The 17,545-nt window shown below is 42.2% G+C and overlaps 1 protein-coding gene and 2 pseudogenes across 1 annotated transcript in view; 2 read left to right on the forward strand and 1 right to left on the reverse strand.

Moving 5' to 3' along the window:
* LOC120871955 (zinc finger protein 160-like) overlaps window positions 1-17,545 on the reverse strand; it is a 40,264-nt gene that overhangs the window by 12,732 nt on the left and 9,987 nt on the right. The window contains 3 exon segments of the mRNA XM_040252027.1: window positions 3,148-3,274; window positions 10,800-10,882; window positions 13,852-13,928. Coding sequence (XP_040107961.1) covers window positions 3,148-3,274; window positions 10,800-10,814 — 142 coding nt within the window. The 5' untranslated portion in view covers window positions 10,815-10,882; window positions 13,852-13,928.
* Window positions 2,044-2,430, forward strand: LOC120872051 (annotated as a pseudogene).
* On the forward strand, window positions 4,076-4,506 carry LOC120872980 (annotated as a pseudogene).

Below are 17,545 nucleotides of genomic sequence, written 5' to 3' on the forward strand. Positions count from 1 at the left end.
ACTGAAAGAAATGATACAAATGCACTTATTCACAAAATAAACTCACCAGCATAAAAAACAAACTTATGGTTACCAAAGGGGATAGTACAGGATGGTGATGGGGGCAGGAAAGGGAGAGATAAATTAGGAGTCTGAATACATACAAACTAATGTATATACAAAATAGATAATCAACAAGAACCTACGATATAGCTCAGGAAACTATATTGAGTATCTTGTAAACTGCTGTATATCTGAAACACAACCTTGTAAATTAACTATACTTAAAAAGTGGAGAAGGAAATGGCAACCCAATCCAGTATTCTTACCTGGAGAATCCCACAGACAGAGGAGCCTGGTAGGCTGCCGTCTATGGCATCACACAGAGTCGGACACAGATGAAGCGACTTGGCTTGCATGCATGCATGCACTGGAGAAGGAAATGGCAACCTATGTCACTGTTTTAGCCTGAATAATCCCAGGGACAGAGGAACTGGTGGGCTGCAGTCTGTGGGGTCACACAGAGTCAGACACAGCTGAAGCGATTGACATGCATGTATGCATGCATTGGAGAAGGAAATGGCAACCCATGCCAGTGTTTCTGCCTGAAGAATCCCAGGGACAGAGGAGCCTAGTGGGCTGCCGTCTGTGGGGTCGCACAGAGTCAGACACGATTGACGTGACTTAGCAGCAGCAGCACCAGCATACCTAAAAAGAATGGTTAAAACAAAACAAAAACACTTCTAAAAAAAAAAAAAGAAAAACACTTCTTGTGGAGATGTTCAAAAGATGTTTCACAAGGGTGTAAAAACTACTAAATGGGGGAAGGAGTCTATGAAACAAGACATGTTGACAAAACTGAATACCCACCAGCAAAAGAATTTATGTGGAACACTATCTTACACTACAGACAAAAACGAACTCAAAAGGGTTCAAAACCTAAACCTAAGTCCCAAATGTATAAAACTCCTAGAAGTAAACGTGCGGGAAATGTTTCTGGAAATTGGACCCACAAATGATTTACCAGATATAACACCAAAAGCACAGGCCACAAAATAAAACCAGATATTAATAAACTAAACTCTATCAAAGTTATAAACTACTCTGCATTAAAGTGCAGTGAGTTTGAAAAGACAATCAACAGTAAAAGATAAAATATGTGGAAACGATACATCGGATAGTAAATGAGTACAAAGAATACATAAAGAATTTTAAGAGGGACTGATCATCACCAGTCCACAATAGGGACCATTCTGCAACAAACCATCCAACACATTGCAAATACAAAACAGAAACACTAAAAGTAACACAGAAATTTGAACTCAGTGATAAAATAAAATACCTACAATGGACGGAACAACAGTGCAGCCAGTAGCCCCATAGATATGAGAATGTGAACTTGGACAAAGTTGTCCTGGGATAAATTCCCATACCATTTACAGAGGCTAAAATATATGGTCCTTGATACACATCAACAACACTGTCATGGGGCCCTTGACAGAGTCTCCAAAGCCAGAAAATAACCTGGAAAGATGTTATCAGGCTCTCGTGATACTTTCTCTCTCATCATCCTAGAACACACTGACCACTCTACTGGATAGCTTCAAGTGGTGACTTTGTACAGAGCAAGAAAATAACATTAGGAATAGTGTCTCCATCACAGTTTTCTGTTACCTACTAAATCCACTCCACAGAGACTCATCAGAGGCTGCCAATTAAACACAGGTGGATTATCACAGCAAGGAAACCAGATAAAATTTCAGACCTTCAGGAATATATTTCAAAGAAATTGAAGAGGTAAAATGATACAAAGTAAGGAGGATGGAACATCAGGAACAGTTGATATTCCCAGACTGGGTAGAGCAGCACAAGAGTAAAACTAATACAACATGAAGGTCAGACATTACAGCATCTTGAGATGGGACCATGCGCTCGACCTACAGATGGCAAGCTAAGAGCCTGAGAGATTCACATATGCTCCCCTCGTAGGATCTAGGATCAAAAAGATGATCTCTCGGCTGGTCTCTTTCAGCCATCTTGGACCCTGTGAAGGCCTGCTGGGAACGGGACTTCTAAAACAACAAATATGCCTGGAAGGCTGTGGTCCAAGGCAATTTTTGCTGGCTATAAACGGGGTCTACGGAACCAAAGGGAACACACTGCTCTCCTGAAAATTGAAGGTGTATATGCTTGAGATGAAACTGAATTCTATTTAGGCAAGAGATGTGCTTATGTGTACAAAGCAAAGAACAACACAGTAACTCCTGGTGGAAAACCTAACAAAACCAGAGTAATCTGGGGAAAGATCACTCGAGCTCATGGAAACAGTGGCATGGTTCGTGCCAAATTCCGAAGCAACCTTCCTGCGAAGGCCATTGGACACAGAATTCGTGTGATGCTGTACACTTCAAGAATTTAAACTTCTTGAAAATAAATAAAAGTGTGGATTTGTCCTGTTGAAAAAAAAAAAAAAAGATGATCTCTCTACCCACTCTTACATTTTCCTAAGTAACAACCACAGAGGATTCAATCCACCAACTTGTCCCGCTCCTAAACAGAAAAAAACAGCCCTTTTGAGATACTCGTTTTTCTTTATCTGTTATAGTTTTGGCTACTTTTACATCACTCCCCACTGTCCAGAGCTTTTTCTCAGGCTCCAATGTGAAGATAATATGCAGATCAGAAGCAGAAATTCTAGGACTCCCCTGGTGATCCAGTGGTTAAGACTCTGCATTTCAAATGCAGGGGCTGCAGGTTTGATCCTTAGGGAACTAAGATACCACAAGCAGAATGGTGCAGCCACAAAAAAAAGTAAACAAGCAAGGGAAAACAAATAGATATTCAGCGTTATCAAAAGAAAGAAATCTAAAGTGCTGTGGATTTTTTAAAACACTGAGCCAAAAGTCAAATGGTAGAAAATAGGAAATAGGGTTTTTAGGTATTTTTTTTAACATTTTCTAGTAAGCTTTGGACATAATTAAGCTCTGGGACAACCTCAGATATGACATGAAACAGACACAGCATCTGAAGAGGGTCAGTTTCACCTTGTGAAGCTGTGTCATGCCCCAGTCACCAGAACTCTCACATGAAAGACATCAGGGCCTCCCAAGGGGCACACAGGGAAAATGCAGATACCCAAGGGCAGCTCTGGAAGGAAGTCAACCTTACCCAGGGAGAGCAGGTTCCTGTAGGTCTCCAGCATCACATCCCTGTACAAGGCCCTCTGAGCAGGGTCCAGGAATTCCCACTCCTCCTGAGTGAATTCGATGGCCACATCCTCAGAGGTCAGTCGTTCCTGAAATGAAACCACATGTCACTAAAAGAGTCATGAAAAGTTCTCATTTTCATGCAAAAGAGAAAGGGTAGTAAGGGGTACGGATTGACTTGGTTGAAGTATGTGTTCTAACAGATCCATGCAGGGGTATCTGGAGAAATTATGCATCTCTAATTTTAATTTCTTATGCTTTTTGCTAAGATCTTATGAGATCCTCCAGTTAATATGGATTTTTCATCATTGTTCAAAATCCATGAAATATATAAAAATAAAGCTCAACACTGTTTTGGCTATACAGAAGTGTCAGATATTATGTTCTACCCAGTGAGTGCAACTCATTATCTAGATGAGGCACAGCATGAGTGGTGTCTTCAGAGATGGCAAAGTCCATGGCACTTTTAATGGAAAGGTTAAAATTTTCAGTTATGAAGTTGATAACAGCAGCAAGGACCAAAAGTGTCTGAAGGCTTCCTGTTGCTCCAAATTACTGTAGTATTACTCTAAGCATTAAATAAGTACTTTACAGGTAAGAACCTGTCATCAATATAATAGCTCATTAAAGTACCATGTGTTCCCACCTTAGAGAAGAAAACCTGTGTCACAGACATTCTGAGAAACTTGAGTCAGATAAAGAAGGTAAGAAATGTTACATGAAGCACCTGAACTCAGAAGCTTGGGCTCAGCAACTGAAGCTTAAGCATCTAACAGTGAAGTAATACAGAGAACACTGCAAGTCCTTTGACAGAGGGCTCCTAAAGAAAACTTGAAAGAAGTCCAAGGTGAGCCTCTTCCCCACCCCTCTGTCTTCTCTGCAGGGGGAGCAGCTCTCGGGCCCCGGGCCTTCATCCCTTGAAAATGGACGCCTGTGCCAAATTAGTCTCTACCCACTCCCTGATCAGGAGAACCTCCCCCTGTTGAGTGATCACTGTCCACAGTGCTGGTGAAGGACTGGAGACACTGACTGATGAGAGCCACAGCAGCTTGGCAGCCCCAGGTCCCTGGACCATCTCACTTATTCCTAGGCACAGCTTCCAAACCAGTGCCATTTCAAAGGACTCTGACATAGCAGCCAAGTTCCCTGGAGCTGGAGTTGCCACAGCAGGGGTGGCTGGCTCCAGGGCTGGAAGTGGGAATGTGTTCAGGAGCTTCATCACTGTTACGCCAGGAACCCTTCTCTGAAACAGTAGCTCTTCTATGCCATGGGCTTGGCCCTCTCAAAGGCCATGGGGCTCTTTTGCCTGATGGTGGTCTAGCTCGTCTTCTTCACAATATGAAGAAGCTGTTTCCACCTCCCATAGTTCTTTCTCCTGTGTCTGCCCTGTATGTTCCCTTTCCTGGAACTCCCCAGGCAGCCTGGGGAAAGTGTGGGCTCAAGGTTTGACAGAAGGAAAACAAATAAATATTGTATTAATATGAAAAAAAAAGTCCAAGGTGAACAATGTGGAATGGTATGAAAGGTCACTATAGATGTGGATACAGAAACACAACTGTTAGTAATATACTACTTAACAGGATTGTTTAGAAAATTCCAAGGCCACAGATTATACTGATAACAGAATTTCAGCTGGAAAAAAAAGGGAATAAGTAGTTTTTAAATCATGATGTCCTCTATCTAAACCACTAACCTGCACATGCATGCATGCGTATCAATAAAAAATTAACTGACATGAGAGGATTCGTCTTTTGACAGATTTTTTGGGACTATTTTATATCATACTTTTATTCACATGTATTTCAGCATCTTTCAGATGATAAAAATGTATCCTCTGTACTCAGCTGACTTTGTCAACAGGATTGTATACCAGGTTACCAAAAGAAAACTCAGAAAAACATTAAAAAAAAAAGAATACTTTAACTCAATTCATAATAAAATTACCATATACAAAGATACAAATACAATTTTATCCAATTAAATTTACTTAGCAAGGCATTAACAGAAGCCAAAGACTTTCTTTGCTTTTTTTTCCATTAATAAGACAGTGATTTGAAATTAGAAGAGTCATTAGATTATGACCAAAAAAAATTATCACAATAGCAAAGTAAAAAAGCTTCTTGGAGAATTAAAAATCATGGCAAAAAAAGAATATGGAAAAAAATATAGTTATTAAGCAAGACTATCTCAAGAAACATCGTGATAGGAAGGAAACTTTCAATACATTCCTTCTGAGATTACAGTGACATGAAAGGAGCTGTCCAGGGTGCCTGTCTTTCACCACCATACGATGCACATGAGCAGGGGCCAGCAGAAGTAACAGGAGGAAAAACTCAGGGCAAGAGACACAGAGTTTGTCAGAGACTTGAAACAGGTAGTACTCACAAACCTAAAGACATGGAAAGGTGAAAAGTGAAAGGGTGGAAAAAGACAGTCCATCCTAAAGAGAGCAGGGGAGACTGTTTTATCAGACAAAATAAACTGAATAAAAGAAAAGTGCAACAAGATAAATATTCTATAATGATAAACGGTCAATTTACCAAAAAGCTGTAACAAGTAAAAATATATACACATCTAATATTAGATATCTCAGAAAAATGAAGCAAACATTGAACAGCCATGTACAGATCACATGGCCCAACAAAAGCAGAAAACACATGTATCTCAAGGACACATAAAACATTCTCTATGAGAGATCACATGTTAGGCCAAAAATAACCATTTTAAGAGACTGATACCATAAAAGTATCTTCCCTAACAACAATGAAATAAACACAAGAAAAAAAGAAAACACCTCACATGTGGACGTTAAACAACTCACTCTTACACCACAAATGGGTCTAAGAAAAAAATCACATGGAAATTTTTAAATACATGGATGAAAAGGAAAGACAACATTACAAAATCTATAACACAGAGAGAACACTGTATTAAAAGGGAAGTATGAACTGTTAAATGCTTACAGTAAAAAAAAGAAAAGATCTTAAATGTGAAATCCATTTTTAGATCTCTAGGAAGCAGAAAACAGAAAACAAACTAAACTCAAGTTTAGCAGAAGGAAATATGTAAATAAGAAAGATTAAACCAGAGATACAATAGAAAGTACAAAAATATAAAAATCAACAAACCAAGAGTTGATGTTTTGAAAAACCTGTATAAGAAAAACCCACCTAGACTAAGGAATTGGAATGAAAACTGACCTTTTTCAGTCCTGTGGCCACTGCTGAGTTTTGCAAATTTGCTGGCATATTGAGTGCAGCACTTTCACAGCATCATCTTTAAGGATTTGAAATAGCTCAACTGGAATTCCATCATCTCCACTGGCTTTGTTCGTAGTGATGCTTTCTAAGGCCCACTTGACTTCACATTCCAAGATGTCTTGCTCTAGATTAGTGATCACATCATCATGATTATCTGGGTCGTGAAGATCTTTTTTGTACAGTTCGTCCATGTATTCTTACCACCTCTTCTTAATATCTTCTGCTTCTGTTAGGTCCAGACCATTTCTGTCCCTTATCGAGCCCATCTTTGCATGAAATGTTCCCTTGGTATCTCTAATGTTCTTGAAGAGATCTCTAGTCTTTCCAATTCTGTTGTTTTCCTCTTTTTTTTTGCATTGATAGCTGAAGAAGGCTTTCTTATCTCTTCTTGCTGTTCTCTGGAACTCTGCATTCAGATGCTTATATCTTTCCTTTTCTCCTTTGCTTTTTGCCTCTCTTCTTTTCATAGCTACTTGTAAGACCTCCCCAGACAGCCATTTTGCTATTTTGCATTTCTTTTCCATGGGGATGGTGTTGATCCATGTCTCCTGTACAATGTAACAAACTTCATTCTATAGTTCATCAGGCACTCTATCTATCAGATCTAGACCCTTAAATCTGTTTCTCACTTCTACTGTATAATCATAAGGGATTTGATTTCGGTCACACCTGAATGGTCTAGTGCTCTTTCCTACTCTCTTCAATTTGAGTCTGATTTTGGCAATAAGGAGTTCATGATCTGAGCCACAGTCAGCTCCTGGTCTTGTTTTTGTTGACTGTGTAGAGCTTCTCCATCTTTGGCTGCAAATATAATCAATCTGATTTTGGTGTTGACCATCTGGTGTTGTTCATGTGTAGTCTTCTCGTGTTGTTGGAAGAGGGTGTGTGCTATGACCAGTGCATTTTCTTCGCAAAACTCTGTCAGTCTTTGCCCTGCCTCATTCCGCATTCCAAGGCCAACTTTGCCTGTCATCTCACATGCTAGTAAAGTAATGCTCAAAATTCTCCAAGCCAGGCTTCAGCAATATGTGAACTGTGAACTCCCTGATGTTCAAGCTGGTTTTAGAAAAGGCAGAGGAACCAGAGATCAAATTGCCAACATCTGCCGCATCATGGAAGAAGCAAAAGAGTTCCAGAAAAACATCTACTTCTGCTTTATTGACTAGGCCAAAGCCTTTGACTGTGTGGATCACAATAAACTGTGGAAAATTCTGAAAGAGATGGAAATACCCGACCACCTAACCTGCCTCTTGAGAAATCTGTATGCAGGTCAGGAAGCAACAGTTAGAACTGGACATGGAACAACAGACTGGCTCCAAATAGAAAAAGGAGTACATGAAGGCTGTATATTATCACCCTGCTTATTTAACTTATATGCAGAGTACATCATGAGAAACGCTGGACTGGAAGAAACACAAGCTGGAATCAAGACTGCCGGGAGAAATATCAATAACCTCAGATATGCAGATGACACCACCCTTATGGCAGAAAGTGAAGAGGAGCTAAAAAGCCTCTTAATGAAAGTGAAAGAGGAAAGCAAAAAAGTTGGCTTAAAGCTCAACATTCAGAAAATGAAGATCATGGCATCTGGTCCCATCATTTCATGGGAAATAGATGGGGAAACAGTGGAAACAGTGTCAGACTTTATTTTTTTGGCTCCAAAATCACGGCAGCCATGAAATTAAAAGATGCTTACACCTTGGAAGAAAACGTATGACCAACCTAGATAGCATATTCAAAAGCAGAGACATTACTTTGCTGACTAAGGTCCGTGAGTCAAGGCTATGGTTTTTCCCGTGGTCATGTATGGATGTGAGAGTTGGATGGTGAAGAAGGCTGAGCACTGAAGAATTGATGCTTTTGAACTGTGGTGTTCGAGAAGACTCTTAAGAGTCCCTTGGACTGCAAGGAGATCCAACCAGTCCATTCTGAAGGAGATCACCCTTGGGATTTCTTTGGAAGGAATGATGCTAAAGCTGAAACTCCAGTATGTTGGCCACCTCATGCGAAGAGTTGACTCACTGGAAAAGACTCTGATGCTGGGAGGGATTGGGGTTCAGGAGGAGAAGGGGACGACAGAGGCTGAGATGGCTGGATGGCATCACGGACTCGATGAACTTGAGTCTGAGTGAACTCCGGGAGATGGTGATGGACAGGGAGGCCTGGCATGCTGCGATTCATGGGGTCTCAAAGAGTCGGACATGACTGAGCGACTGAACTAACCTGAGACTAAGGAAAAGAGAAAAAAAGATTCAAATAACTAAAAACAGATATAAAACAGGAGTGATTACAACTGAGGTCAGAAAGATAAGGAAGTACTATGACCAGTAATGCATATAAATGACAGAATATAGGCAATACTGGTAAATTCTCAGACACATACAAAGTATTTTACTTATTAAGAAATAAAAAAATGGAGACATGTTGAAAGTGAAAATGTTAGCCACTCAGTTGTGTTTGACTCTTTGTGACCTCATGGACTGTCGCCCACAAAGCTCCTCTGTCCATGGAATTTCTCCAGACAAGAATACTGGACTAGAGAGCCATTCCTTTCTCCAGGGAATCTTCCAACCCAGAAATAGAACCTGAGTCTCCCGCATTGTAGGCAGATTTTTTATGATTTGAGTCATCAGGGAAGCCCATTATAACTAGAGAGACTTAAAACGTAGTCAGAAACCTCTAAGAAAAATACAGGACCAAATTCTACCAAACATTTACAAAAGAATTACCACTAATCCTGCTAATTCTATGAAGCAAGCATGGTTCTAATAGTTTGCTGATTTCCCAAAGACACAAGAAAGAAAAACTAGAAACCAATAACCCTGATGAATACTGATGCAAAATTAAAATACTTACAAACCCACTTCAACACATTAAAAAGATCTGGAGAAATAGACACAGAGAACAGACGGAGGCGGGAGGGGAGGAAGGAGAGGGTGAGATGTATGGAGAGAGTAACATGGAGACTTACATTACCATATATAAAGTAGAGAGCCAATGCGAATTTGCTGACTGACTCAGGGACTCAAACAGGGGCTCTCTAACAACCTACAGAGGTGGGATAGGGAGGAAGTTGGAGGGAGGGGACATATGTATACCTATGGCTGATTCATGTTGGTATTTGGCAGAAAACAACAACTTCTATAAAGCAATTATCCTTCAATTAAAATAACTTAAATAAATAAATAAATAAAAAGATCTGACACCATGACCAAGTGGATTTTATTCCTATAAGGCAAGGAGAAGTCAACATACAAAAATCAATTAATATGACATACTATATTAACAGATTAAAGGGGAAAAAAAAAACAGGATCAACTCGATGCAGAAAAAAACCATTTGACAAAAATTTGACAACCTTTCAAGATGGAACACTCAACAAACTACAAACAATAAATTATACCAACATCAACATAATAAATGCCATTATGAAGAGCACAGCAATGCGGAAGGAATGAAAGCTTTTCCTCTGAGGTCAAGAAGGAGGCAAGGACGCACACTCTGCACTGAAACCCTTACAGCAATTACATGAGAAAAAGAAATCAAGGTCCCCAAATTAAAAAAAAAGTAAATGTATCCTCTTTCCCACAGGACAAAGTTTCATCAGTAAAAATCATAGATTACAAAAGAAACATGCTATATCAAAAAAGATTCTTTAATAACCACACAAAGGGTCAGTAAACCAATCAATTCATTATCAAAACTGCCATGACAATCTTTATAGAAGCAGAATAAAACATGGTGAAAGTCATAGAACTATTCAAAGAGCAAACAGCAAAACTCTTGAAGCAGTAAGATGGAGGTCTTTCTATTTCAACACCTATTACAAGGTAATCAAGGTGATATGGTACTGGTATAAAAACAGACAAATAAACCAACTGAACAGAACACAGTACTCAGAAATAATTCTTTGTGTATATATATGTAAGGTATATTCACAAGGATGTCAAGATACACAAAAGGGAAAGGACAGGCTCAACTGATCTGATTCCCAGATTTAACCAGCTATTGTGCATACTAACACCTGACTTCCACGTGCAGTTTCCTTACCCTGGTTGACAGAGCAGACAGCACATCCACATGGGCCCTAAGCAATCCCTGCTGCCAACAGCACTGAGACCCCATCTCAGTGGGTGAGAGGCTGTGCCCAGGACGGTCCCCAGGGGAGCCTCCTCACAAGCGCCAGGTCACCGGGTCATGGGGAGATGGGATCTAAGTGGAGACGACAGGACCTGAGGGAAGGCCCCGGGTGAGTGTGCATGTACAGGAGTCACACAGGACACTCCAGAGTCAGACACGATTAGTGAGTCCAGAGAAGGGCATTTCAGGAAGGACAGACTAAATGTGACCTTACCTGACAAAGAGCCATGCCTCACTCCTTTTCTTTCTTCTTCCTTAACTTCAGGGCTTCCTCAGGCAACAGGAGTCTTCAGAGGTCTATCATAAAAGTTTAAAACATGCTGTTTAATGCTTAGAGAAAACACATCCCCTTCCTGAGCCCCAACCACACACACACAGGAAGCCCTCACCATGAGGAACAGACAGTCCCCTGTGGTTACTGTCTCAGGAGGGACTCAGGACAGTCAACTTCCACAGAGAGACCAACACGGGACTTTCCCACACTTTCCCTCGGATCACATTCCCCTCCTGCTGAGGCCTCATGTACACAGCAGCAGGAGGCACCTCCGCTGACCAGGCAATCTCCTTCAGGTCACACGGCAGGCCCTAATCCATCTCCACTCAGAACAGAGCATCCCCTCCTCAGCCCAGATCTCAGCCCTCAGGACTGCGAGGACTCAGAGTCTTGATGCTCAGTGAGGGATCCAGACTGGAATCAACTGAGCCATCTTAAACATTCTTGAGCTGTGGACCAACACAAACTACCTGAAGGGGAATCTCTGGTCAGAGGGTACAAAATATGTGTGTCGGGAGCTGCATTAGGCATTACTGACAAAATGGAGGCACAGCCCCAATCCCTTCTCCTTGTCCCGCAGGCATGGACCTAGGATGAAGGAGTTAGGTCTTGTGATTGTGCCTTGTTTTTTCCTTTCCTCGGTTGAGTTGACTGAAAAGAATGTTAAGGTGCTTATTGTTCTTGAGAGAAGCATGAGAAGGCACAAAGCCTTCTGCAGATGTGCCCAGAGAATAATCCATAAAGTAAACCACTGATATTTGCTCAAGGATCTTTACAAAGAGTGTTCCAGGATGAGCACGTAGGCCGCAACTTCAGGCCATGGGAAGGATTGTCATCTGAGAATTATTTGTGAAGGAAATGTTTATGGCAAAGGAAATTTGCTGAATTTAGGGTTTAGGAATAATTAAGAATAGTTCATGCAAACATGGGCTTGATAAAGGACAGAAATGGTCTGGACCTAACAGAAGCAGAAGATATTAAGAAGAGGTGGCAAGAATAAATGGAAGAACTGTACAAAAAAGATCTTCACGACCCAGATAATCATGATGATGTGATCACTAATCTAGAGCCAGACATCTTGGAATGTGAAGTCAAGTGGGCATCACTACAAACAAAGCTAGTGGAGGTGATGGAATTCCACTTGAGCTGTTTCAAATCCTGAAAGGTGACGCTGTGAAAGTGCTGTAGTCAGTATGCCAGCAAGTTTGGAAAACTCAGCAGTGGCCACAGGACTGCAAAAGGTCAGTTTTCATTCCAATTCCAAAGAAAGGCAATGCCAAAGAATGCTCAAACTACCGCACAATTGCACTGATCTCACATGCTAGTAAAGTAATGCTCAAAATTCGCCAAGCCAAACTTCAGCAATACGTGAACCGTGAACTCCCTGATGTTCAAGCTGGTTTTAGAAAAGGCAGAGGAACCAGAGATCAAATTGCCAACATCTGCCGCATCATGGAAGAAGCAAGAGGGTTCCAGAAAAGCATCTATTTCTGGTTTGTTGACTATGCCAAAGCCTTTGACTGTGAGGATCACAATAACTGTGGAAAATTCTGAAAGAGATGGGAATACCCGACCACCTAACCTGCCTCTTGAGAAATCTGTATGCAGGTCAGAAAGGAACAGTTAGAACTGGACATGGAACAACAGACTGGTTCCAAAGAGGTAAAGGAGTATGCCAAGGCTGTATATTGTCACCTCGCTTATTTAACTTCTATGCAGAGTACATCATGAGAAACACTGGACTGGAAGAAACACAAGCTGGAATCAAGATTGCTGAGGGAAATATCAATAACCTCAGATATGCAGATGACACCACCCTTATGGCACAAAGTGAAGAGGAATTAAAAAGCCTCTTGATGAAAGTGAAAGAGGAGAGTGAAAAAGTTGGCTTAAAGCTCAACATTCAGAAAATGAAGATCATGGCCTCTGGTCCCATCACTTCATGGGAAATAGATGGAGAAACAGTGGAAACAATGTCAGACTTTATTTTGGGGGGCTCCAAAATCACTGCAGATGGTGACTGCCGCCATGAAATTAAAAGACACTTACGCCTTGGAAGAAAAGTTATGACCAACCTATACAGTATATTCAAAAGCAGAGACATTACTTTGCTGACTAAGGTCCGTCTAGTCAAGGCTATGGTTTTCCCTGTGGTCATGTATGGATGTGAGAGTTGGATGGTGAAGGCAGCTGAGCGCTCAAGAATTGATGTGTTTGAACTGTGGTGTTCGAGAAGACTCTTGAGGGTCCCTTGGACTGCAAGGAGATCCAACCAGTCCATTCTGAAGGAGATCAACTCTGGGATTTCTTTGGAAGGAATGATGCTAAAGCTGAAGCTCCAGTACTTTGGAAACCTCATGTGAAGAGTTGACTCATTGGAAAAGACTTTGTTGCTGGGAGAGTTTGGGGGCAGGAGGAGAAGGGGACGACAGAGGATGAGATTGCTGGATGACATCACGGACTCGATGGACGTGAGTCTGAGTGAACTCCGGGAGATGGTGATGGACAGGGAGGCTTGGCATGGTGCAATTCATGGGGTCACGAAGAGTCGGACACAACTGAGTGACTGAACTGAACTGAAGAATAGTTAGAAGCTAAAAATTTAAGCAATATGGTAGTGCTAGCATGTTTTACTATAGCTTATACAGATTAGGAATTTCAGAGATATTAATAGCTAGAAGCCTTTTTAGGAGATAATGAGCTCAGGATGCTAGGGGCAAACAGGATTTAGAAAGATAAGAAATAAACTGAGGAATGTGGTATGCAGCCCAGACAACAGCATGAGTTACAATGTAATCACAGGTTAAAGTAAACAGGATTCTGAGAGAATTGATGAAGCCGGAAGCAGAAACTCTGTTTGAAGGGCAACAATGTTTTATGGAGACAATAAATCTGGGTGAGGGGAAACTGAAAATGCCAAACCTCTGACCTAGTGCTTTTGTCAACGTATAAAAGAGAACCTGAAGCTTGAAATAAACATGCAGTCCCGTACCTTGAGTCAGAGGCTGCATTATTCTCCGCAGACACTGCTCATCTCTTCAGGCTGATTCCCTGGCTGCTGGAGCTGGACTCCAGCACATGTGTATGCAAAATGCATCATCAATGACTCGCGAAGCCTGGACTGAGAACCATTCAGAGGAGAAAAGCACCGCGCCCCCAACTCTCCTTTTCTTTCCCAGCCTTACTAAGGTGTAACTAACAAAAATGGTATAAATGTACTGTGTACAAAGTGATCATGTGATAGACTCATACACTGAATAATTAATATAGTTGAGTAAGTTACACTTCCACCTATGAGTACACTGTATTATTTCTCTCTGGGCGAATTTCAAGGATATAGAAACACTACCGGCAGCATGCAGTACCTCAGATCCCCAGAACTTATTTTACAACGGAAAATCTCTACTCTTTGACTACCACTGCCCCATTTCCCCCTCCACACAGCTCCTGGTAACAGCCTTATTACTCGATGGCTCTGTGAATTTGACAAGTCTAGTTTCCACATAGGGTCTGTCCTCCTTTGTCAGGTTTACTTAACTTGGCATAATGTTCTCTAGGTTCATTCATTCTGGTATAAATGCAGGATCCTTGATTTTTATATTTATATACAGAGAAAAAGTAGTTCATGAATATACAGTATATAATAAATATTTCTATACCACACTTTTGTAACCTATTCTTTTGTCAAGAGACATCTGGGCTGTGTCTATGCCTTGGCTACTGCAAATCCAGTCACACTCATGGGACTGTGGACATATCCCTAAAAAACTGATTGCTCTTCCTTTGGATATCTGTCAGAAATGGGTTTGACAGACTGTAGGCCTGTTCTATATTAATTTGTTAAGGAACTTCCATTTTATTTTCCAACATAGCAGTACCATTAACATTGCCACGAACAGTGCAGTTAAGATTCCCTGTCTTCTGTACTGTGCTGTATCTGTGCTTATTTTGGAAGGGACAGGAGTGGATAACACAGCACCCAGCCTGGCAGCAAACAGTTGCAGCTGCATCTTCTAGAGGACAAGCCTCCAGGCTGCAGATCACTGTGGCATCGCTGCCTTCTGATTTTTTGGAGCCATCCTCCCCTATGTCAGAGGACTTTATGACTCTTCTCAGGTTGGGCCCAGAGATCCCTACCGAGCAGGACCACCTTATAACAAGCATTCTGTGATCTTAACCTTAGTGCTCCTATTTTCCCAGAGGGACTCAAACAAACTTACAAACTTTAATGGTGTCCAACAGAGTGTTCACAGAGCCCATAATGAGCCTCTAACCCTCTTATACAAACACAAAGCATTCCAAGCCCTGATAGCTCATGCATGAGGCAAAATACAAAAGAGGACACCCAAGGATCCACAGACACAAGACACCATATTTTCATTTACAGAGAGTGATCCAGGTCAAACATCGAAATCTCCAAAGACTATGAAAAAAAGGCATAATCACAATGATGCACATGGCCCACTGAGACCTCAGCATCTTCCAAGGAAACACTCCAGATTCTCTTGGTATCTTCTCAAATGCACATGAACGTTTCTGCACCGGCAACCCCAAGTACACAATGATACCAAAGTTGATGCAAAAAATGACCTGAGATTTTCCCCTGTTACTCTACAGTGCCTGCCTGCTAAAAGAGCCAACAAAAGCCAGGGAATGGAGTGGATGCTGGGGGCAACTGCTAGAACCAGCCCCTGAAGCCCAAGGCTCCCATCCTCCTGCACCCACAGCTGCCTGCAGGCTCAGCCCATGCCACAGTTCTAACAGTGGAAAACACTTCTCTTGGTTGAATTCCATATCCTTCATTGCTGCTCACATGTGGTCAAGAGTTGTCAAATCAAACCTGTGCAGGCAAATGTCAGCCTCAGCACTGCTGTCCCAGGGAACACGAGCTCAGGCAGTAGAACCTCAAACCACTCCATGCGGGCTCTCCAACAAACCTGCTTTCAGGTTCTCCAGCCTGAACAGAGACATTCTCTTCCAACAGATCCACACACCCCTGGTCCCTGCAACTACACTTGGGATGGGTGCATGCTCCATTCATTGGGCTCACCTTGATGCCCCCAAGTACTGCCACAACCCTCCTGTAGACCCCTCCAGGCTCCCTCCGCTTTTCCCATTTGTCTACATCTGCTCCCTGCGTGACTGGACTAAGCAAGACTAAAGCGCACAGGGGTGTCTTGGCAAAGGGGATCACAAGAGGAGAGCCCACGAGCAACCACCCAAAGACACTACACATGTAGTATGAAAATCAAGAGACTGGCCCTCTGGGAAAGTCTGCCACCACCTGGGGACATTATGGAGTCCACATACAAAGGCATTTGAGATGAGGAAGTCTCAAAGCAAGGGTCTCCAGATCTGACTATCTCCCGTTTTCTCCACCCACACCTACTTGGAAGATATTCTAGCTCTTGGGGTGGGGGTGGCGGGGGAATATCTCCTTCCTGCCCCATTAGGTTTGGGATTTCTGCTCATCCTCAGTGCACTGAAATCACAATCGCTGACACAGAGCACATGAACTTCTAGATGGCAAAGCTGCTGTCCATGATGGTGACTGGTCCTGGATGGACAGAGCTTAGATCTGGGGGCTGCAGAGGATGAAACCCAGCAGACTAAACATGGGGACATCTTAGCCCACTGCTTGAGGACTCCAGTTCTGTTGGGCTTTTCAGGACTTCCTATATTTCTTGGCTCATCTTTTGAGTATAAGTGGGGTAAAGATCAATTACAGCTGAAATGTCCAGAACATGGGAAACATCTTCATTACCTGCCCTGTTCTCTTGGTCTTCCCTGAGGATTATTCAGCCCAACCCATAGTCCTGTCATCTACAGACATTTCCAGTAACAGGTACTGCAGCCATGTTAGGAAGAAGAGAAATACTATGAGCCCTAAAAAGAGGGGAACCAGGAAGGACTCAAAATAACCCATGAAGAAGGGCACTAATTTCTGCTGATGGCAACTGATACAGAGGCAATAAACCTGGGTAATGTGAGAGAGACTGTTAGGAGGGGATGGGGAGACCTCTCTGAGCCTAGACTTGAAGGGTGACAAAGGGCCTGAGGCACGGTGACCTGAAGGTGAGAAAAGGAACTACAATGTCAGACAGAAATGGTTTGGGTATTTGGAAACAGAGAAAAGGTAAATGAGACCAGGACAGGCTGAACCACGAGCAAAGGGTCAAGTCCCAGGATCAGGCTGGAGACACTGACAGAGCCCTGAGCTTGACAGACAGCTGTGGAGCCACAGCAAGGAGTCAAGCTTTTGACCCAAGCACAAATGAAAGACAGTGGAGGTCTGAATATCAAGACTTAAAAAAAACAATCTCCCTTCAGATTCAGCCTTATTCATAGAAGTCATATAATTCTGAGCCTATGATCCTGCCTCCATCCTAGTTTTCCTTTTCTTTTTCATTCAGGGAGGACTGGGATCTATTTAAAATTCTCATTACCACCAGAAACTCCCTCCAAACCAGAAATGCCACACACAGACACACAGCCAATTGGCTAAGCATTTCGCGGGTCAGTGTTGCTCACGCTGAGAGTTTCTGGTCTAGTCTCTCATCTCCATGTTACAAGTGGGCTCCCTCAGACCCAGAGAGAAGCCATTTATGAGAAGGTCTGAGCTGTGAAGAGAACCGGGTATAACTGAATAATGAAATGGGAGGCTGAAGGGCAAGTGGGCCAAGTTT

Source organism: Oryx dammah, unplaced genomic scaffold, assembly GCF_014754425.2.
Source record: "Oryx dammah isolate SB20612 unplaced genomic scaffold, SCBI_Odam_1.1 HiC_scaffold_13, whole genome shotgun sequence".
NCBI lineage: Eukaryota > Metazoa > Chordata > Mammalia > Artiodactyla > Bovidae > Oryx > Oryx dammah.